General features: G+C 47.2%; 1 protein-coding gene across 1 annotated transcript; it reads right to left on the reverse strand.

The window, feature by feature from the left end:
• Positions 1–237: 237 nt before the first annotated feature.
• On the reverse strand, positions 238–6,470 carry LOC109940156 (aspartyl protease family protein 1). The gene is made up of 7 exons (XM_020539258.1): positions 6,064–6,470; positions 5,334–5,933; positions 5,089–5,227; positions 1,279–1,355; positions 975–1,168; positions 770–841; positions 238–660 (listed from the first exon to the last, which is right to left on the reverse strand). The coding sequence occupies exons 1-7, from the start codon at positions 6,414–6,416 to the stop codon at positions 365–367; spliced, it is 1,731 nt and encodes a 576-aa protein (XP_020394847.1). The 5' UTR covers positions 6,417–6,470; the 3' UTR covers positions 238–364.
• Between the last annotated feature and the right edge of the window lie 17,600 nt (positions 6,471–24,070).

The following is a 24,070-nucleotide window of genomic DNA, read 5'->3' on the forward strand; positions in this document are numbered from 1 at the left end:
CTATGGCCGAAGACAGGAGAAGTCTCTAGGGTTTGGGGCCAAAAGCGTAGCACAATGTGTCCTAGAGTAGCTTCCTATATCATGATACTTAAATGCGTCTTGACTAAATAAAAATGAACTATTATATTATTATTAAAACATCTACCACGATATATGGTTTATTTAATTTAAAAATAATTATTTTTACTGATATTGTTTGTCTAAAGTTTTCAAATTTTAGCTTAGGACAAAGTTTCGTGACTTGGGAACGGAGGGAGTCCATGATATAGATTAGATGGTTTACATAATTGACGTGAAAGTCATCATGTTTCATGATTAGATTGGAAATACACATGCATATAAGCATATATGGTGGGACATATTATCACCAAGCCACACATATAACAACAAGCGCATGAACCAGTATCAAGGAGAGGAGGCCTCCAAACGACGCCTCGCTGCTGCAGCTGCTGCCTGAACCTGAACCTGACCATGACCTCGCTGGCCACGGCACCGGCACCCTCCCGCTGCCGGGGTACATTCCATCGGTTGTGCTGTTCTCCCATGGCAGTGGCACGAAGGGAACGCCGTCGTCGGGGCTCCCCGGAGCAGAGTCACCGGCAGGGCTCCCGAGCGAAGTGTCCGGGCTCCCGCCGTCTTGCATCTTGGCATCCTTGTAGCCTACAACAACAATACAGTTTGTGGCAGTACTAGCAATAAGCTATCTTTTCATGTTTGTTCCCCACATTTGTATAGTTCATTCATCAAGCTAATACATAGAAACACTCACAGTCGAACTTCTCCCATCCCAGGACAGATCTCCTACGGTCAAAGACGACCTTGAGCCCGGTCATGAAGTTCTCTGCGCGTCCATGCATCACGCATGAGCCAAACGATTCAGAAAATGGTGGATGCACAGTCATACATTCCTACTAACTAGTACTATAGATTCTGCAATGAGGTAATAAGACATAGCTAGAGGGAGAAGAACGTACGGCCAATGGTGGCGTCCTCGGCGCCGCTGATGATGCTGTTCTTGATGACACCCAAGCAGTAGCCGATGGGATGGTACGGCCCGCCGTTGCTGCTGGCGAGGACGGGGATGACGGGCCACGTGACGAGGAACACGGCGCCTCCCTTGGTCCTCAGGCTCACCGCCGGCAGCCGCCTCATGCTTGTTTGGCCGGGGCTGCATGCGTTTCGACCAATGGTTAGTGCAAGAAATTATTGTATCAGCTGTTGTGTTGTTAGCCTATTTTTTTTTAAAAAAATATTTAAGCAAGTGCTGATCATATTTACCTCAATCTGTAGCAATACTCGAACTTTTCATACCCGCTGCCATAAGTGTCTCTGACCTCGGAAACCCTCGAATTGAACTAGATATAATAAAATATAATTAATTACTGGTTAAACAAACAAGAACATACAAACAACGTCCTCCTCTATCAATTATTTTTAGAGATATTTATCATAAGCCTATTCCTGGTCTATTTTATCTTATCACAATACCAAAAACTACCATATTATATAAAATAACATAAGATGCAACACATGGTATAATAGATTGTTTTTTATCCTCAAATACTAGCATATACTCCATCCGTCCACATGAGTTAGGTGTTTTGGGTTTATCCTAATTTAATCATTATCAACTTTGATCAGTTATACCAGATATTTCATAAGATTTTATAACATGAAAGTAAAGTTATTAGATTCACCGTGATTTGAACTACCATAACATGTAATTTCTTTAGCTTAAAATATTTTAACCTTATAATATTGTTGGTCAAAGTTTAAATAATTTGACTTAGGATAAATTCAAAACGACTAAGTCATGTGGACGGAATGTGGACGAAGGGAGTATGAGAGTATACGATTTGTGTTACTTAGATGATTCAAGTTTCAATGTCTAAGATCCCATGTCCAAGCCGTATCTCCCTCAAAAATACAACTTTCTTCTCCTTCCTCTCTTAACTCTCTTGTCAAGTCATAAAATGCTTATATGACATGTATTAAATGAGTATGTGTTGGTATCCTAAATATGGAGTACTCACTCCTGTTGGGTTCAGGCGGGAACCTTGTGCCTATTTGTAGCTATAGGACAACAGCAGTATACTCCAACTTAGAGTTTGGACTCGGCAAGGCCACTGGCCTCCGGGCCACCGGCGTCATCACATGCCCCGACGGTGGGATTGTTCGGTATCTACAGTCTAGGGTCAGACCCCTAGTGTGACGGTCCCGGACCCCTGTGTGTGCTATCTGGACCTGTGGCCAGGGGAGGTCTGGTGCTGCCACGTTGGGACCCGGACCTCCACAAAGTGCATTCCAGACCCTCGGCTAGGGGAGATCTGGAGCTGCCACGTTTGCATGTGTTCCCAACCACTTCTCTCCGCTTAGGCGGGGTGCGGTGCTGCCACTTGGCCCGAGGCGTATCGCGAAAGTTGTCAAGCATCGCTTGACGCAGGCTTTTGACACGGGGGTCGCCCTCATTAAATATAGGCAGGATTCACACCTATCCACACCGGGGACATGTAACGTGCACCCCGTATTAAACACAGGTGGCATGTGTTGTCTACAAGGCCTAGGGTGTGCTAGTAACCCGTGCATTACTGAGGCAAAGACCATTGGCCCACTGTGTCACGTGTGGGTAACAACTCCCAACATGACTCCCACTGTTCCCACTACAACACCAGACAAAGAGATAGGCACAGGGGACAGGACGACACCATCCACCTACTCACATATGCAAGTCGATGAGCTAGCATACGTCGCAACCTATGCCAGAGCCTTCACCCACACACTGACAAGCTGGGGTGAAGGCGAGTCTGGCCAGAGGGGCACGCGCAGCAACCAAGAGAAGGTACTTGCCCATCTCTAGAGAAGACCTTGGTCCACCAGCCTTATTCGACGCTCGTCACGTCATATTATTGTATCCTTGGGCCCACCTATCGGGGCCTTGTACATACTCCCCTTAGTCTATAAAAGGGAGGGCACTTGCATAGCCAAGGGGGATACACTGGCCCTCAAGCCCATCCAGGGACCCAGGGACTGGGACAGACTCATTTGAATCCGCACGGAGGCATCTCTCAAACCAAATCGCAAGGCCTTCTCTAAGCTCTCCTTCTAGCACTCCCAAGTACAGGAGGACTTTACACTTCATCGGCAAAACCAATCCACAAACACACATGTGTTCTTGTGGTCATCTTCCTCTAGCGACCAAACCTCAGGTTGTCGGCCCCATTCCTAGGATCAGGGCTGATAGTATGTTACTATGGATTGGGAATAGCCTAATACCTCGTTTGGATGTAGATATTGGAGCATAGAATTGGGAATTAGAATCAACTTTCTAAGATTCTATTGTTTGGTTGCGCATAGAATTGAGATTTGGAATTGGAGACCCAATTCCCTGGAATTGTACTATAACTAGAAACTCAACTTTCCAATACAGAGCATCACCCCTTGGTATTACGTGGAATTGGACCACACTATTGCAAACTCCAATTCCATGACATCCAAACAATAAAATTGGAATTACATCTCATTTCAATACCATGGCTGATTTGGCATTGAACCAATTCAATTCCTTTCCCTCCAATATCGACATCCAAACGGAACATAAGAGAAAGGTTAATAATATAGCCAACAATGAGCTTTATGATGTTGACATGTCACATATAGCCAACTAAAAGTAAACTCATATAATAATTCTCTAATGATATAAGTTGTATATTTAATAATGGGCCCATCTCTCTCTGACATAAAATGTCTTGAACTCGATGAGTAGCATGTGTTCAGCTAACTACCAGTGAGTACTCTGCCTTTTCTTTTTCTTCTGACACAGGGCACCCACATTAAATATAGACAGGATGCACACCTATTCACACCAGGAGTAGGTAGCATGCACCCCCCCCGTATTAAATGCAGGAGGCGTGTGCAATCCACAAGGCCTGGGGCGCGCCAGTAACCCACGCGTAACCAAGGCGAAGACCATTGACCCATAGCGTCGCGCGTGGGTAACTCCCATCATGACTCCCACTGTTCCCTCTACAACATCAGGTGAAGAGACAGACGGTGGTGTTAGGATGACACCGTCCACCTCCCCTATGCAACTCGATGAGCCAGCCTACGCCGCAACATACGGCAGAGCCTTCACCCACACACTGGCAAGACGGGGCGAAGGCGAGTCTGGCCAGAGGAGCACACGCGGTGACCAAGAGAAGATTCCTGCCCATCGCGGGAGAAGACCTGGTCCACCAACCTTATTTGATGCTCTGCTTCATATTATTGTTTCCCTGGGCCCACATGTCGAGGCTCAACTCCCTTGTACGTGCTCTCCTTAGTCTATAAAAGGGAGGGCACTTTGTAGCCAAAGGGGAGACAAAGAACACTGGCCCTCGAGCCCATCGAGGGACTCGGGGACGGGGACAGAGAGTCACTTAAATCCCCACGGAAGCATCTCTCAAACCAAAGCCCAAGGCCTTCTCTAAGCCCTAGCACTCCCAAGTGTCGAAGGACATTACACTTATTCGGCAAAACCAATCTACAAACACTTGTGTGTTTTTGTGTTCATCTTTCTCTAGCGACCAAACCCCAGGTCGTTGGCCCCGTTCCTAGGATCAGGGCCGACAATATGTTACTATTGATTGGGAATAGACTAAGAGGAAGGTTAATAATATAGCCAACAATGAACTTTATGATGTTGACATGTCACATATAGCCAGATAAAAGTCAACTTATATAATACCTCTCTGATAATATAAGTTTTATATTTAATAATGGGCCCATCTCCCTTTGACATAAAATGTCTTGAACTCCATGAGTAGCCTGCGTTCAGCTAGCTTCTAGTGAGTACTCTATTTCTCCTTTTTTCCATGTCATAAAAAAATGATGTGACATCTTTTGCACCGGCAGTCCGTCTACATCACCTTATTATATTTGCTCTAAGAAATTTGCCGCAATCTACTATTTATAAGGATGGTTGTCTTATGTTGTTTTTAAAATTAAACACAATCATTAATATTTAGTGAAAGATGGAGTACCACGAAGTCTTACTTTCAACACCGATGTCCGATACTAAATATAGAGGTAGAGGGGAGAGGGAGACTTTACATTGGTCGTGAGCAATGTGTAAGCCGGATCGTTGAGGTAGGTGAACGACGTGCCGGAATCCACAACGGCGGTGAACTCCACCGCCATAACCTTGCTGTCCACCGTGATCGCTCCGACACTGATGTTGTAATAAGCAGTCCTGCAAAGAAAACGGAAACGTCGTCGTCGATGACGACGTCACGACGCCAATCAGTGACATCATGTAGGCCAATCAGTGACTGACAACTGATCACAGGCGACCTAACTGTAAGCTCCCGGCGGCGATGAACGGCGTCTCCGCCTGGCCCGCGCCGCCGTCGTCGCCGAAGTTGATCCGGCCGACCCCGTCGCGGCTAAAGCACATGGAGAAGCTGTCGGACGCGACGAGGCCGCTGCTGGCCAGCGCGCTGGGCACGGAGACCTTGTCCATGCCCAGACCCATCAGGCCGCCGGAGGCAGCGCCTCGCAGGAACTCCCCCGTCTGCACCTGGCCGCACCCGAACACGATCGGCGCCTGCACCGCCTTACCACCGCCGCCCGTGAGGTGCAGCACGTCCTCCACCAGCACCCCGGAGGACCCGGTGTTGGCGGAGACGTACTTCGCCTCGTAGGGGCAGCTGCTGCTGCTGTTGCTGCCCGTGCCCGCGGCAGCGCAGGCGTCCGGGCGCTCGCACAGCGGGTGGCCGCACGGCACTGTCTTGCTCGTGGACGACTGGCTCGGGCTGTACGTCCGGTCCGTCGTGGCGTTGCCGGTCTCCGCACACTGCTTGCATTCGCAGGGCAGCCAGAAGAGGTCGCTGCCGGTGTCCAGCGCCACCAGGAACTTGGAGCTCGGCGTGCCCACCTCCACCTCCGCGTAGTGCAAGCTGCGAACGAGATTCCATTATTATTACATGTAGCAACAACCAACAAGAGGGCAAGATGCTTGAGCGATCAATCAATGGTGGCACGGCAGGCGCGCGACTACGCGAAAGCAAAGGAGGGATCAGCACGTACTATTCGTAGGTGTCGAGGTGAGTGGCATTGCCGTCGGCGAAGGTGAGGGTGCTCTGGCGGCCGTCGGCGTTGGCGAGGCCACGGCGGCGGCGGGCGGAGAGGGCACGGTCGTCGTGGCGGAGCAGCGCGGAGTAGTACTCCGGAGAGCCTTGCGGTACTGCCTCCTCAGGCAACGACCAGCTGGAGCCGGCGGGGGCATGGCCTCGCGCCTCCATCCACTGCCGGACCACCGGCGAGAACCGGTGGTGGAGGTTGAACCCAATGCCGCCGGACGCCTCGGCTCTGACGACGGCAAGAGCCAACGTCACGAAGGCGGCGGTGGCGACGAGGACGAGGAGGTTGCAGCGTGCCATGGGGAGAAGAAGCGTGTGCACTTCAGGGACAGCAAGAAGCTAGCTTGGTGTTGACTGCGCGCGAGCACAACACAGATATTTATAGGTGGGTGTAGTCGTCGTGGTGTCGACTGTCGAGGCTGCTTGCGCTGGCTGGAGGAGGGAGGGAAGTGATAGAACCTAGAACGACGTGCCTGCAGAGTGAGAGAGACACCGCGTGATTGGTTGGTTGCATACATTCTGCCATAATCATCGGATGCAAATTTCTGGTGGTTGATCAATGGTTGGTTGCCTTGGGGTTTGACTCAACTCATGGAAAAAAAAACTATTCTTTGCCAGGTTAGTTCTTCCAATGTAAATTGAAATCAGTCTCTCCCTGCCTACCGTTGTTACATGGATAAGTTGTTACATGGATAAACACTATATAGTCCTTTCTCATGCAATGAGTCTAGGTCAAATATGGACAAAGAAAAATATGAAAGGAACTTTAAAAAGTTAAAAAAATGGACAAAAAAATCAACTTTACTATCTATACTAATCTATTAAGGTAGTGTTTGTTTGAGGAGCCAAGTAGAACGGAGCCGTTCCATCCCTAATTCTAGAAACGGAGCCGCTCTGTTCTGTGTTTGGTAATCTAGAACTGAGCGGCTCTGTTTTTTGTTTGGTTGCAGAGTGAACGGAACGGAGCGTGACTGTGAGAGCGGGATGGGAACGGAGCGGCTCCGTTCGGTTGATTTTTTGGAGCGCACTTGAGAGCACCTAGAGGGGGGGGGGTGAATAGGTGATCCTGTAAAAACTTAACTTATAGCCACAAAAACTTGTTAGGGGTTAGCACAATAATTGCCAAGTGGCTAAAGAGAAGATCTTGCACAATACGACAATCACAGAGAATTCAACACAGAGGAGACACGGTGATTTATCCCGTGGTTCGGCCAAGTACAAAACTTGCCTACTCCACGTTGTGGCGTCCCAACGGACGAGGGTTGCAATCAACCCCTCTCAAGCGGTCCAAGGACTCACTTGAATACCACAGTATTTTGCCTTGCTTATCTTTATCCCACTTGCGAGGAATCTCCACAAATTGGAGTCTCTCGCCCTTACACTTAAGATTCACAAAGAAGCACGGAGTAAGGGAGGGAAGCAACACACACAAATCCACAGCGAAATGCGCACACACACAGCCAAGAATCGAGCTCAAAGACTATCTCACAGTTTCTCACAAGAACAGAGCTCGAATCACTTAGAATCACAAACGGATGCGCAAAGACTGAGTGTGGATGATCAAGAATGCTCAAAGGTTGCTTGGTGTTCTCCTCCATGCGCCTAGGGGTCCCTTTTATAGCCCCAAGGCAGCTAGGAGCCGTTGAGAACAAATCTGGAAGGCCATCTTTGCCTTCTGTCGTCGGACGCACCGGACAGTCCGGTGCACACCGGACACTGTCCGGTGCCCGATTTGTTTCCATAAACAGCGCATCCGACCGTTGCTGTCTGTTGCAGATCCGGGTGCCATTGGCGCACCGGACATGTCCGGTGCACACCGGACAGTCCGGTGCCCCATTCCGACCGTTGGCTCGGCCACGTGTCGCGCGCCGATCGCGCGGCCGACCGTTGGCCCGGCCGACCGTTGGCTCACCGGACAGTCCGGTGCACACCGGACAGTCCGGTGAATTTTAGCCGAAGTCGCCGGAGAAAAACCCGAGAGCGGCTGGTTTGCTCCGCGCTGGTCTGGCGCACCGGACACTGTCCGGTGCACACCGGACAGTCCGGTGCCCCAGCCCGAAGCAGCCCTCCACTCCTCTTCTTCTTCCTGTTTCTAACACTTAGACAAGAATATTAGTACACAAAACCAATGTACTAAGGCTTAGAAACATACCTTAACTTGTGATTTGCACTTTGTTCATCCATGGGCATATTTTCACATTTAAGCACTTGTGTTTGCACTCAATCACCAAAATACTTAGAAATGGCCCAAAGGCACATTTCCCTTTCAATCTCCCCCTTTTTGGTGATTTATGCCAACACAACATAAAGCAAGTGGAACAAGTGCAAAACTACTTCAAATGAAAACTAACTTTGAGTTTTATTCAATTTTGGCATATATGGATCATCCTTTGCCACCACTTGGTTTGTTTTTGCAAATCAAACTCAAATCTCTATCTCTAAGTCAAACACACATGTTGAAGCATAAGGAGAGTCATTCCAAAGAAATTTGACCACGGATTTCAAAAACTCCCCCTTTTTCCCATAATCAACATTTCTCCCCACAAGAAGCCAACTTTTGACAAAAGAGACAATACAAGAGTTTTGACAAACCAAAAGCTCTATTATACTTTTTCAAAATTTCTCAAGTGGTAGCTGATCCATTTATTGCTTTGGCCTTTATTTTCTCCCCCTTTGGCATCAAGCACCAAAACGGGATCAATCTTGGCCCTGGAACCCCATTGCCTCACCAAAATTTTCAATTAAGAGCAAATGGCAATAAGAGTTCATGAGATGAACTTGGAAGTAATTACCCTCTCATCGGAGTGCAGTGGAAGTCTTTCATGGTCCAAGTCCACCTTTTCCCTTTCAATTCTCCTTCGAGACTAGATCAAGCAAACTCAAGCATATGGTTAGTCTCAAAGGGTCAAGTTGTAACACATCTCCCCCTAAACATGTGCATCATTTTGCAACGGACTTGTGAGGTCCAGGGAGTGTTTGTACAACTTGAGCACAACAGTAAGCAACAAGATGCAGAATGAACCTGATCAAATGCATAAACACATGTATGCTATAACTCAATCCAGGTTCCGCGAATCTAAGACATTTAGCTCACTACGCAACCTGCAAAAGGTCTTCTCATCTAGAGGCTTAGTGAAGATATCGGCTAGCTGGTTCTCGGTGCTAACATGAAACACTTCGATATCTCCCTTTTGCTGGTGGTCTCTCAAAAAGTGATGCCGGATGTCTATGTGCTTTGTGCGGCTGTGTTCAACAGGATTTTCCGCCATGCGGATAGCACTCTCATTATCACATAGGAGTGGGACTTTGCTCAGATTGTAGCCAAAGTCCCGGAGGGTTTGCCTCATCCAAAGTAGTTGCGCGCAACACTGTCCTGCGGCAACATACTCGGCCTCAGCGGTGGATAGGGCAACGGAGGTTTGTTTCTTAGAGTTCCATGACACCAGGGACCTTCCTAAGAATTGGCACGTCCCTGATGTACTCTTCCTATCGACCTTACATCCAGCATAGTCGGAGTCTGAGTATCCAACTAAGTCAAAGGTAGACCCCTTTGGATACCAGAGCCCGAAGCAAGGCGTAGCAACCAAATATCTAAGAATTCGCTTCACCGCCACTAAGTGACACTCCTTAGGATCGGATTGAAATCTAGCACACATGCATACGCTAAGCATAATATCCGGTCTACTAGCACATAGATAAAGCAAAGAACCTATCATGGACCGGTATGCTTTTTGATCAACGGACTTACCTCCTTTGTTGAGGTCTGTGTGTCCGTCGGTTCCCATCGGCGTCTTTGCGGGCTTGGCGTCCTTCATCCCAAACCGCTTTAGCAGATCTTGCGTGTACTTTGTTTGGGAGATGAAGGTGCCGTCCTTGAGTTGCTTCACTTGGAACCCAAGGAAGTAGTTCAACTCGCCCATCATCGACATCTCGAACTTCTGCGTCATCACCCTGCTAAACTCTTCACATGACTTTTGGTTAGTAGAACCAAATATTATGTCATCGACATAAATTTGGCACACAAACAAATCACCATCACATGTCTTTGTAAAGAGAGTTGGATCGGCTTTCCCAACCTTGAAAGCATTAGCAATTAAAAAGTCTCTAAGGCATTCATACCATGCTCTTGGGGCTTGCTTAAGTCCATAGAGCGCCTTAGAGAGCTTACACACATGGTCGGGGTACCGTTCATCCTCGAAGCCAGGGGGTTGCTCCACGTACACCTCCTCCTTGATTGGCCCGTTGAGGAAAGCGCTCTTCACATCCATTTGGTACAACCTGAAAGAATGGTGAGCGGCATATGCTAGCAAGATACGAATTGACTCTAGCCTAGCCACAGGAGCAAAAGTCTCCTCAAAGTCCAAACCTGCGACTTGGGCATAACCTTTTGCCACAAGTCGAGCCTTGTTCCTTGTCACCACCCCATGCTCGTCCTGTTTGTTGCGGAACACCCACTTGGTTCCCACAACATTTTGCTTCGGACGAGGCACCAGTGTCCAAACTTCATTGCGCTTGAAGTTGTTGAGCTCATCCTGCATGGCCAATACCCAATCCGGATCTAGCAAGGCCTCCTCTACCCTGATAGGCTCAATAGAAGAGACAAAGGAGTAATGCTCACAAAAATTAACTAATCGAGATCGAGTAGTTACTCCCTTGCTAATGTCACCCATAATTTGATCGACGGGATGATCCCTTTGAATCATCGCTCGAACTTGGGTTGGAGGTGCCGGTTGCGCTTCTTCCTCCATTACTTGATCATCTTGTGCTCCCCCTTGATCACACGTCTCCTTTTGATGAACCTGTTCATCGTCTTGAGTTGGGGGATGCATTGTTGTTGAGGAAGAAGGTTGATCTCGTTCATCTTGTTCCTGTGGCCGCACTTCTCCAATCGCCATGGTTCGTATAGCGGCCGTCGGAACATCTTCTTCATCTACATCATCACAATCAACAGCTTGCTCTCTTGGAGAGCCATTAGTCTCATCAAATACAACGTCGCTAGAGACTTCAACCAAACCCGATGATTTGTTGAAGACTCTATACGCCTTTGTATTTGAGTCATAACCTAACAAAAACCCTTCTACAGCTTTGGGAGCAAACTTAGAATTTCTACCTTTCTTCACTAGAATGTAGCACTTGCTCCCAAATACACGAAAGTAAGATACATTGGGTTTGTTACCGGTTAGTAGCTCATACGAAGTCTTCTTGAGGAGGCGATGAAGGTAGACCCTGTTGATGGCGTGGCAAGCCGTGTTCACGGCTTCCGACCAGAAACACTCGGGGGTCTTGAATTCTTCAAGCATTGTCCTCGCCATATCAATTAGCGTCCTGTTCTTCCTCTCTACCACACCATTTTGCTGTGGTGTGTAGGGAGCGGAGAACTCGTGCTTGATCCCTTCCTCAAGGAACTCCTCCACTTGAAGGTTCTTGAACTCGGACCCGTTGTCGCTCCTTATCTTCTTCACCTTGAGCTCAAACTCATTTTGAGCTCTCCTGAGGAAGCGCTTGAGGGTCCCTTGGGTTTCAGACTTATCCTGCAAAAAGAACACCCAAGTGAAGCGGGAAAAGTCATCAACAATAACTAAACCATACTTACTCCCTCCTATGCTCAGATAGGCGACAGGTCCGAAGAGGTCCATATGCAGCAGCTCCAGGGGTCTTGAAGTGGTCATCACATTCTTGCCGTGATGCGCTCCTCCCACTTGTTTACCTGCTTGACAAGCTGCACAAGGTCTATCTTTTTCGAAATGCACGTTAGTCAAACCTATCACGTGTTCTCCCTTTAGAAGCTTGTGAAGGTTCTTCATCCCCACATGTGCTAAGCGGCGATGCCACAGCCAGCCCATGCTAGTCTTAGCTATTAAGCATGCATCTAGACCGGCTTCTTCTTTTGCAAAATCAACTAAATACAGTTTGCCGTCTAATACACCCTTAAAAGCTAGTGAACCATCACTTCTTCTAAAGACAGACACATCTACATTTGTAAACAGACAGTTATATCCCATATTGCACAATTGACTAACAGATAGTAAATTATATCCTAGTGACTCTACTAAAAACACATTAGAGATAGAGTGCTCATTAGAAATTGCAATTTTACCTAACCCTTTTACCTTGCCTTGATTCCCATCACCGAATATGATTGAATCTTGGGAATCCTTATTCTTGACGTAGGAGGTGAACATCTTCTTCTCCCCCGTCATATGGTTTGTGCATCCGCTATCAATAATCCAGCTTGAACCCCCGGATGCATAAACCTGCAAGGCAAATTTAGGCTTGGGTCTTAGGTACCCAACTCATGTTGGGTCCTACAAGGTTAGTGCAAATATCCTTAGGGACCCAAATGCAAGTTTTGTCTCCCTTGCATTTTGCCCCTAGCTTCCTAGCAACAATTTTCTTATCCTTTCTACAAATTGCAAAGGAAGCATTCAAAGCACAATAAATTGTAGAAGGTTCATTCACTACTTTCCTAACAACATTTCTCCTAGGCATTTGATGAACAACATTTCTTCTAAGCACATTTCTACCATGCACAACATGAGAACTAGAAGCAGTCATAGCATAAGAGTCATAAGCATGTGAATCAAAAACATCATGACCTCTAAAAGCATTTCTAGAATATCTCCTATCATAGTACATGAAAGCATGATTCTTCTTAACACTATTAGCCATAGGAGCCTTCCCTTTCTCCTTGGTGGAGATAGGAGTCTTATGGCTTGTTAAGTTCTTGGCTTCTCTCTTGAAGCCAAGACCATCCTTAATTGAGGGGTGTCTACCCACTGTGTAGGCATCCCTTGCAAATTTTATTTTATCAACTTCACTCTTGCTAGTCTTAAGTTGAGCATTAAGACTAGCCACTTCATCATTTAGTTTTGAAATTGAAACTAAGTGTTCACTACAAGCATTAACATCAAAATCCTTACACCTAGTGCAGATTGTAATATTTTCAACACAAGAGTTACTTGCTACTTCTAGTTTAGCAGTTAAAACATTAATTTCACCTTTTAAAGAAGAAATGGTTTCATTACAAGTAGAAAGTTCACAAGAAAGTATTCCATTTCTTTTAACTTCTAGAGCAAGTGAATTTTGTGCACTAACAAATTTATCATGTTCTTCATGTAAAAGGTCTTCTTGTTTCTCTAAGATTCTATCCTTTTCATTTAAGGCATCAATCAACTCATTAATCTTAGCTATCTTAGTTCTATCCAATCCCTTGAATAAACTAGAGTAATCAATTTCATCCTCACTAGATTCATCATCACTAGAAGAATCATAAGTATTAGCATTACGAGTGATTACCTTCTTTTCCCTTGCCATGAGGCAAGTGTGATGCTCGTTGGGGAAGAGAGCCGATTTGTTGAAGGCAGTGGCGGCGAGTCCTTCGTCGTCGGAGTCGGACGAAGAGCAATCCGAATCCCACTCCTTTCCAAGGTGTGCTTCGCCTTTGGCCTTCTTGTAAACCTTCTTGTTCTCTCTCTTCCCATTTTTCTCTTGCTCCTGGTCACTATCATTTTCGGGACAGTTAGCAATAAAATGACCAAGCTTACCGCATTTGAAGCATGATCGCTTTCCCTTGGTCTTGGCCTTGCTTGGCTGTCCCTTTCGACCTTTTAGCGCCGTCTTGAACCTTTTAATGATGAGAGCCATTTCTTCATCATTGAGCCCGGCCGCCTCAACTTGCGCCACCTTGCTAGGTAGCGACTCCTTGCTCCTCGTTGCCTTTAGAGCAATGGGTGGAGGCTCGTGGAGTGGACCGTTCAACGCGTCGTCGACGTATCTTGCCTCCTTGATCATCATCCGCCCGCTCACGAATTTTCCAAGTACTTCCTCGGGCGTCATCATCGTGTACCTGGGATTCTCACGAATATTGTTCACGAGATGAGGATCAAGAACGGTAAAGGACCTGAGCATTAGGCGGACGACGTCGTGATCCGTCCAACGCGTGCTTCCGTAGCTCCTTATTTTGTTGATAAGGGTCTTGAGCCGGTTGTAAGTTTGAGTTGGCTCCTCTCCCCTTATCATGGCGAATCGTCCAAGCTCGCCCTCCACCAACTCCATCTTGGTGAGCATGGTGATGTCGTTCCCCTCGTGAGAGATCTTGAGGGTATCCCATATCTGCTTGGCATTGTCCAAGCCGCTCACCTTATTGTACTCTTCCCTGCACAAAGACGCTAAGAGAACAGTAGTAGCTTGTGCATTTCTATGAATTTGTTCATTTATAAGCATAGGGCTATCCGAGCTATCAAATTTCATTCCATTCTCCACAATCTCCCATATGCTTGGATGGAGAGAGAATAAGTGACTACGCATTTTGTGACTCCAAAATCCGTAGTCCTCCCCATCGAAGTGTGGAGGTTTGCCAAGAGGAATGGAAAGCAAATGCGAATTCGAACTATGTTGAATACGAGAATAATCAAATGAAAAGTTCGAATTGACCATCTTTTTGTAGTCGTTGTCATCATCCTTTTGGGAAGAAGTAGAGTCATCACTATCGTCGTAGTAGATGATCTCCTTGATGCGCCTTGTCTTCTTCTTCTTCCCTTCCTTCCGTCTATGCCCCGAGCCGGAGTCGGTAGGCTTGTCGTCCTTCGGCTCGTTGACGAAGGATTCCTTCTCTTTGTCGTTGATCACGATTCCCTTCCCCTTAGGATCCATCTCTTCGGGCGGTAAGTCCCTTTGTGAAGAGAACGGCTCCGATACCAATTGAGAGCACCTAGAGGGGGGGGGGGTGAATAGGTGATCCTGTAAAAACTTAACTTATAGCCACAAAAACTTGTTAGGGGTTAGCACAATAATTGCCAAGTGGCTAAAGAGAAGATCTTGCACAATACGACAATCACAGAGAATTCAACACAGAGGAGACACGGTGATTTATCCCGTGGTTCGGCCAAGTACAAAACTTGCCTACTCCACGTTGTGGCGTCCCAACGGACGAGGGTTGCAATCAACCCCTCTCAAGCGGTCCAAGGACTCACTTGAATACCACAGTATTTTGCCTTGCTTATCTTTATCCCACTTGCGAGGAATCTCCACAAATTGGAGTCTCTCGCCCTTACACTTAAGATTCACAAAGAAGCACGGAGTAAGGGAGGGAAGCAACACACACAAATCCACAGCGAAATGCGCACACACACAGCCAAGAATCGAGCTCAAAGACTATCTCACAGTTTCTCACAAGAACAGAGCTCGAATCACTTAGAATCACAAACGGATGCGCAAAGACTGAGTGTGGATGATCAAGAATGCTCAAAGGTTGCTTGGTGTTCTCCTCCATGCGCCTAGGGGTCCCTTTTATAGCCCCAAGGCAGCTAGGAGCCGTTGAGAACAAATCTGGAAGGCCATCTTTGCCTTCTGTCGTCGGACGCACCGGACAGTCCGGTGCACACCGGACACTGTCCGGTGCCCGATTTGTTTCCATAAACAGCGCATCCGACCGTTGCTGTCTGTTGCAGATCCGGGTGCCGTTGGCGCACCGGACATGTCCGGTGCACACCGGACAGTCCGGTGCCCCATTCCGACCGTTGGCTCGGCCACGTGTCGCGCGCCGATCGCGCGGCCGACCGTTGGCCCGGCCGACCGTTGGCTCACCGGACAGTCCGGTGCACACCGGACAGTCCGGTGAATTTTAGCCGAAGTCGCCGGAGAAAAACCCGAGAGCGGCTGGTTTGCTCCGCGCTGGTCTGGCGCACCGGACACTGTCCGGTGCACACCGGACAGTCCGGTGCCCCAGCCCGAAGCAGCCCTCCACTCCTCTTCTTCTTTCTGTTTCTAACACTTAGACAAGAATATTAGTACACAAAACCAATGTACTAAGGCTTAGAAACATACCTTAACTTGTGATTTGCACTTTGTTCATCCATGGGCATATTTTCACATTTAAGCACTTGTGTTTGCACTCAATCACCAAAATACTTAGAAATGGCCCAAAGGCACATTTCCCTTTCAGCACTACCAGAATCAATCGCTTTTCCGAGTGCCTGAAGCACTCGGTGAAGCCTTAAAAACACTCGGCAAAGGCTTTGCCGAGTGTCACACTCGGCAAAGAAGACTCGGCAAAGAGTGCATCGGCAAAGGCTTCTTTGCCGAGTGCTTTTTCTCGGGCACTCGGCAAACCTCTTTGCCGAGTGCCAGAGAGCACTCGGCAAAGAAAAGCGGCCGTTACGACGTCGGATGACGGAGACGACGACTTTGCCGAGTGCTGCCTGGAAGACACTCGGCAAAGAAGTTATCTTTGCCGAGTGTCTTCAAGGCAACACTCGACAAAGAATCCATATTTGCCGAGTGCCACTTGGGACACTCGGCAAAGAGCCCGCCAGAGAGGGTCCCCATGTCAGGCTCTTTGCCGAGTGTTCTGTGCGGCACTCGGCAAAGCCGACCTATTTGCCGAGTGTCAGCGCAATAACACTCGGCAAAGAACCTAAGCCGGTGCCCAGGTCTGTGCTCTTTGCCGAGTGTTATGACCCTGACACTCGGCAAAGAGCCTCTTTGCCGAGTGTTACACTCGGCAAAGTGACCAGTATATACCTTTTTATTTGTTTTTTTGTATTCCATCCACACAAACAGAAGATATCACATATATACATCACAGATATCATCACAGACATAAATAGCCAACACAAACATAAAACCGTCACCACAAACATAAATATCCATCACAAACATAAGTGTTCAACACAAGTATCAAACACAAACATAAGTCTCAAACGTCGCAAGGTCTCACATAAGTATCAAACACAGACATAAATATTATACATAAGTTCTGAAGTCTAAAACAATGAAAACACAACACTCATGGAGGTGGGCGGTTTGACCGGGGCTGCGTTGGGCTGAACCCTTCTGGAGGGTTGTTGGATGCCGCTCGAGATTGGCCCTGCACAGAGAAGAGATTGCATGTGTTATACCAGATGCATTACAAAAATCTAACTACAATTTTGATACTCATAGGAGTGTGGAAGAGAGCAGGGTCAACTGGAGGGAACAATGGAGGTGGTGGAGCGATGCCCTGTGCGGCGCCAAGGCTCTGCATGTACTGGAACATCTCCGCCATCCTCTGATGATCTGCCCGGCGCTCCGCCTCCCGCTCCGCCATCATCCTCGCCTCCATCTCGTGACGTTCCCTCCTCTTTTCTTCTAGTTGGGTCTGTAATATTACAAGCCAACGTTATAGTAACTCAAAGAGTAGGTATATAACTCAAGGAAGGACGAGTTACAGAAGCACTAACCTCGAGTTGCTGTATGCGATGTTGTGAGCTGTCGTGCCGAGGTCGAATGGCTGGACTCGAGCCCGTGCTCCTTGCTCTCACCTGAGACAGAGTGGGAGTGGAGGACGAGTCGATTGCCCCGTCGGCAATCCAGTACCGCCCATGTCTCTTGCCTCCTCCGACCCTCATGAGCACATCGGGGTCGATCGGCTCGGTGCTCGGATCATAGTCTAGGCCATGGACCTCCTACACCATGGCAGTGTAGTCATGGAGGCGGCTGTAGACGGCGGGGTTGGTGTAGGCCTCGGGCCCGTCATCCGGGTTGTAGGTGACGTCGGACGTTGCCTTACCCTTATGGGCCATAGCATAGGCCGAGAAGGTGGAGCAAGGCCTGCCACCATGTGACGCCGACTGCAACGAAAACCAACGAGATAGTTAGAAATAATATCTAACTTAGTGCTATATATCTAAATAAAAAAGGTGGCGTACCCATGCTCACGGTCCTCCATCCTATAACATATATAACCGACTATAGTTTAATATAACATGTAAGACATATGCAAAAAATAACTCAAGCCTATCAACAAAAATTCGGCAGCACCTTCCCTCTACGGGGATGTTTACAAAAACCTGTAAATAAAACTAGCAGCACGATGGCTAACATCCACAAATATATCTAATTGATACACATAGTATAAACTCCCTAAATTCAATAATCACACATAATTCATTATAAAAACATAATATAAACACATAGTATACACACAATAAATTAAATAAACATGTAGTATAAATTTAATACAACACATAATATGACAATAAACACACATAAATTTAATAAAATAAATAACATATGACAATAATACCAACGATGGAGGGCGCGGGCAACGGCGGCGGCGTTCCGGGCGCGTGGGGCGGGCGGCGGCTTGGGCGCGGCCGATGGCGGCTTGCCGGGCGCGTGGTGGCCGGCGTGTTACGGCGGCGGCGGCGCGGCAAGCGCACGGCGAGCGCGGGCGTGCGGGCGCAGGGCCGGGCGCGCGCGCGTGGCCGGCGGCGAGGGCGGGCGCGGGGTCGGCGGCGAGCGCGGTCGACGGCGTGAGCGTGAGTGAGAGAGAGAAGAAGGAGAAGCCGTCGGTTTGGTTAAGTTCACCTTCTTTGCCGAGTGCCCGCGATGCGGCACTCGGCAAAGATTTTTATTTTATTTTTAAAATATGGTTTGCCGAGTGCCAGATCGGTGACACTCGGCAAAGGCGCCTTCTTTGCCGAGTACCACCCAGGGGCACTCAGCAAAGAATAATTTACAAGCGTGAGTGAGAGAGAGAAGAAGGAGAAGCCGTCGGTTTGGTTAAGTTCACCTTCTTTGCCGAGTGCCCGCGATGCGGCACTCGGCAAAGATTTTTATTTTATTTTTAAAATATGGTTTGCCGAGTGCCAGATCGGTGGCACTCGGCAAAGGCGCCTTCTTTGCCGAGTGCCACCCAGGGGCACTCGGCAAAGCATACTTTGCCGAGTGTCAACCAGTTGACACTCGGCAAAGTACATTTGTATTTTTTTGTTTTGGGCACCAAACTTTTTGTGGTATGTTCCTAAACTATGTAGACCTACATGTATCATTCGCGCGTGGCCGGCGGCGAGGGCGGGCGCGGGGTCGGCGGCGAGCGCGGTCGACGGCGTGAGCGTGAGTGAGAGAGAGAAGAAGGAGAAGCCGTCGGTTTGGTTAAGTTCACCTTCTTTGCCGAGTGCCCGCGATGCGGCACTCGGCAAAGATTTTTATTTTATTTTTAAAATATGGTTTGCCGAGTGCCAGATCGGTGGCACTCGGCAAAGGCGCCTTCTTTGCCGAGTGCCACCCAGGGGCACTCGGCAAAGTACATTTGTATTTTTTTTTGTTTTGGGCACCAAACTTTTTGTGGTATGTTCCTAAACTATGTAGACCTACATGTATCATTTTGGGACAATTATAACAGTGTTTGCAATAACTAGTAGATTTAGTTCGTTTATTTGAATTTCTTCGGAAAATTCAAATTTGAACTGCAGGTCACTCGAAACTTGGAAAACCGTGCATGAAAAAATGATATTTATGGTACTTAGCATAAGTTACGACCGATTTCAGAAGCGTACCGGAAACTTCGAGCAACATGCTCACTAAACATGGCCGTGAACTTGTCATCCACATATTTAAAAATTGTATAAAACACAAACAAAGTCAGAAAATCATGAAACTTGTCCACGTGTCAGGATATCATATGTATAGGCTGTGATAAAAATTTTAGAATGTTTGGAGAAAGTTGTGAGACACTTTGTGTAGAAACCTAAGAGATTCACATTGAAACTCTATGATTTCATGTGTAGTCCTCTTAGGTTTCTACGCATAGTGTCTCACAACTTTCTCCAAACATTCTAAAATTTTTATCACAGCCTATACATATGATATCATGACACGTGGACAAGTTTCATGATTTTCTGACTTTGTTTGTGTTTTATACAATTTTTAAACATGTGGATGACAAGTTCACGGCCATGTTTAGTGAGCATGTTGCTCGAAGTTTCCGGTACGCTTCTGAAATCGGTCGTAACTTATGCTAAGTACCATGAATATCATTTTTTCATGCACGGTTTTCCAAGTTTCGAGTGACCTGCAGTTCAAATTTGAATTTTCCGAAGAAATTCAAATAAACGAACTAAATCTACTAACGATTGAAACTCTGTTATAATTGTCCACAAATGATACATGTAGGTCTACATAGTGTAGGAACATACCACAAAAAGTTTGGAAGACAACATAAAAAAATAAAAATACACTTTGCCGAGTGTCTAGAGATGACACTCGGCAAAGCCGCCTTTGCCGAGTGCCTACTATGTGGCACTCGGCAAAGAAGACTCTTTGCCGAGTGCCAACCGTTGGCTCTCGGCAAAGACTGACGGCCGTCAGCTTTGGGACGGCCACTGACGGCCCTTTGCCGAGAGCCCCCTTTGCCGAGTATTAGACACTCGGCAAACTTGTCTTTGCCAAGTGCGGTCCTGTGCCGAGTGTCCAGCACTCGGTAAAGGTGCTCTTGCCGAGAGCCTAACTTTACCGAGTGCGGCACTCGGCAAAGCCTTCTTTGCCGAGTGCCCGACAAAAGGCACTCGGCAAAGAATCCAACACTCGGCAAAGCCTCGGATTCCGGTAGTGGCGGAATGGTCCCGGATCTGAGGAGAATATTCCCTAAGGCCCTGTTCGGTTGTTTCGGATTAGAGCACCAGATTAATTCCTAGCTGGATTACTTCTCTAATTTATATAGATTTTGATGAGCTGGAATGAATCCTGGCTTATTCCGGTACAACCGAACGGGCCCTAATTGGAGCCATTCCGTTCTAGTTACTATGTAACCAAACAGTAACAAAACTGGGACAAAACGACTCCGTTCTACTTGGCTCTTCAACCAAACACTATCTAAGAATCTAATGTAGACACTTGGTGCTACCACGGCTTCACCTCCACGCATTGATACTTTGGACCCGCCCCACACATCCTCACTGGTTCTCCCGCACAGTTACTACACCACGCAAAAAAAATTGTGTAGAGCAAGCACTCAAGCCCACCTCACATGCACTAGAAATTTAGGGTTAACCACCAGACCACACATATTTTAGTGTTTAAAAATAAACAATAATTATATAACAAGTGTAGCAAAGCACCAGCAACTATGTCAACTCAACATGCAACTCTGCGCTAATTAAGGGTTTGCTTATTTAATTTGCTGTGAAAAGGATATCGCCCTGCACGATCGATCAAAGGCCATGGCGATAGAGGATCATATATGAACGCCAGAGCAGAAGGCAAGCTAACTAATTAAAATAATAACCTGAGCTGAAACATTATAGTCTGTTGTCAAACTAATACTGTATGGTGGTTGACGCCGTCCAGCGGAACGAAAACAAATGCAACCTGGCCAACGACACACCAGACGTGCACACATGCATCATACACATAGCCTATCGTGTCAAACCCACGATTAATTTACTCCTGTTTATCTACTCGTATATTTGTGTGCATACATATCCATAATTAATTTAGAAACATACCTGGTTGATCAGTTTACAGCAAATCACACACACAAAAAAAAAGAATGTATGTGAGTGATGTCCAAATCTATTAGAGCCACTATCGGAATCCGGGCCTTTGTTGAGTGCTTTTTATCGGACACTCGGCAAAGAAGCCTTTGCCGAGTGCCGTACTCGGCAAAGTCCTGCTCTCGGTAACGACGACGTTTGCCGAGAGTAGGACTATCGGCAGTACACTCGGCAAAGATTTCTTTGCCGAGTGCGCGACACTCGGCGAAGAGCGGCTCTCGACAAAGGACCGTTAGCGGCCGTCTGAAGCTGACGGCTGTTATCTTTGCCGAAAGCCGAGTTCTGGCACTCGACAAAGAATCTTCTTTGCCAAGTGCCTTCCTGTTTGACACTCGGCAAAGCAAGTTTTGCCGAGTGCCACAGCTGGACACTCGGCAAAGCATATTTTTATTTTTTTATTTTCCCAACCAAACTTTTTGTGGTATGTTTCTACACTATGTAGATCTACATGTACCATTTTGGGACAATTATAAAAGTGTTTTCTATAACTACTGGATTTAGTTCGTTTATTTGAATTTCTTCGGAAAATTCACATTTGAACTGCAAGTCACTCGAAACTTGGAAAACCGTGCATGCAAAAATGATATCCATGCTATTTAGCACAAGTTACGACCGATTTCAGGAGTGGACCAGAAACTTCGAGCACCATGCTCACTCAATATGGCCGTGAACTTGCCATCCAGTTGTTTAAAAATTGTATAAAACACAAACAAAGTCAGAAAATCATTAAACTTGTCCACATGTCATGATATCATACGTAGAGGCTGTGATAAAAATTTGAGAATGTTTCGAGAAAATTGTGAGACACTATGTGTAGAAACCTACGAGAACTACACATGAAATCATTGAGTTTCAATGTAGTTCTCCTAGGTTTCTATACATAGTGTCTCACAACTTTCTCGAAACGTTCTAAAATTTTTATCACAGCCTTTACATATGGTATCATAACATGTGGACAAGTTTCATGATTTTCTGACTTTGTTTGTGTTTTTATACAATTTTTAAAGAGCTAGATGGCAAGTTCACGACCATGTTCAGTGAGCATGGACTCGAAGTTTCCGGACCGTTCTTGAAATTGGTCGTAACTTGTGCTAAATAGCATGTATATCATTTTTGCATGCGCGGTTTTCAAGTTTCGAGTGACTTACAGTTCAAATGTGAATTTTCCGAAGAAATTCAAATAAACGAACTAAATCTAGTAGTTATAGAAAACACTTTTATAATTGTCCCAAAATGGTACACGTAGGTCTACATAGTGTAGGAACATACCACAAAAAGTTTGGTTGGGAAAATAAAAAAATGCTTTGCTGAGTGTCCTAGGACACTCGACAAAGAAAACTTTGTCGAGTGTCTACGTATGGACACTCGGCAAAGTATATTTAAATAATCTTTGCCGAGTGTCGTCCAGAGGGCATTCGACAAAGAAAGCTTTGCCGAGTGCCGGATCGAGGGCACTCGACAAAGTGCATTTTAAATTTTAAAAAAATCTTTACCGAGTGCCAGATCACAGGCACTCGGCAAAGAACGCGTACATAGCACTGGTAACTGCTTTCTTTCTCTCTCTCTCTCACTCTCTCACCACGCCGCACGCCGCACACGCCGTCGCTGCCCTCGACGCCGCTGGCGCCCTCCACGCTGCGCCCTCGGCCGCCACGCCCCTGCCCTCGCCCGCCGCGCGCCTCCACGCCGTGCCCTCGGCCGCTTGCCCCCACGCCGCCGGTGCCCTTGACCACTCTCCACCCTCCACGTCCACCGCCCCCACGTCCACCGCCGCCACCTCCTCCACCCTCCACGCCGCCCGCCGCCCCCGCCTCCACCCTCCACGCCGGCCGCCGTGCACGCGACCGACCTCCACCCCCCGTCTCGCCCGCGACCCGCCGTCACGCCCGCGACCCGCCATCACGCCCGCGACCCGACCTCCAAGGTGATTGCTTGCTTTTGTTTTGTGATATTGTAATTAAAAAACTTCTATGTTCTACGCGTATGATTTATATAAAATGATTTGGTTTAATATTGAGTCAAATTTATATACATGTATGATTAGGTTAATATGTAGTCTTGTTGTGCTATCACTACCGGAATCCGAGGCTTTGCCGAGTGTTGGCCTCTTTGCCGAGTGCCTTTTGTCGGGCACTCGGCAAAGACGGCTTTGTCGAGAGCCGCCCTCGGTAAAGTTAGGCTCTCGGCAAAGAGCCTCTTTACCGAGTGCTGGACACTCGGCACCGGAACCCACTCGGCAAAGACACGTTTGCCGAGTGTCAAACACTCGGCAAAGAGGGTGCTCGGCAAAGAGCCGTCAGCGGCCGTCCCAAAGCTGACGGCCGTCAGTCTTTGCCGAGAGCCAACGGTTGGCACTCGGCAAAGAGTCTTCTTTGCCGAGTGCCAAGTAGTAGGCACTCGACAAAGGAGTCTTTGCCGAGTGTCTTCCCTAAACACTCGGCAAAGTATATTTTTATTTTTTTATTTTGTCTCCCAAACTTTTTGTGGTATGTTCCTACACTATGTAGACCCACATGTATCATTTGTGGACAATTATAACAGAGTTTCAATCGTTAGTAGATTTAGTTCGTTTATTTGAAATTCTTCGGAAAATTCAAATTTGAACTGCAGGTCACTCGAAACTTGGAAAACCATGCATGA

Source organism: Zea mays, chromosome 6 (assembly GCF_902167145.1).
Source record: "Zea mays cultivar B73 chromosome 6, Zm-B73-REFERENCE-NAM-5.0, whole genome shotgun sequence".
Lineage (NCBI taxonomy): Eukaryota > Viridiplantae > Streptophyta > Magnoliopsida > Poales > Poaceae > Zea > Zea mays.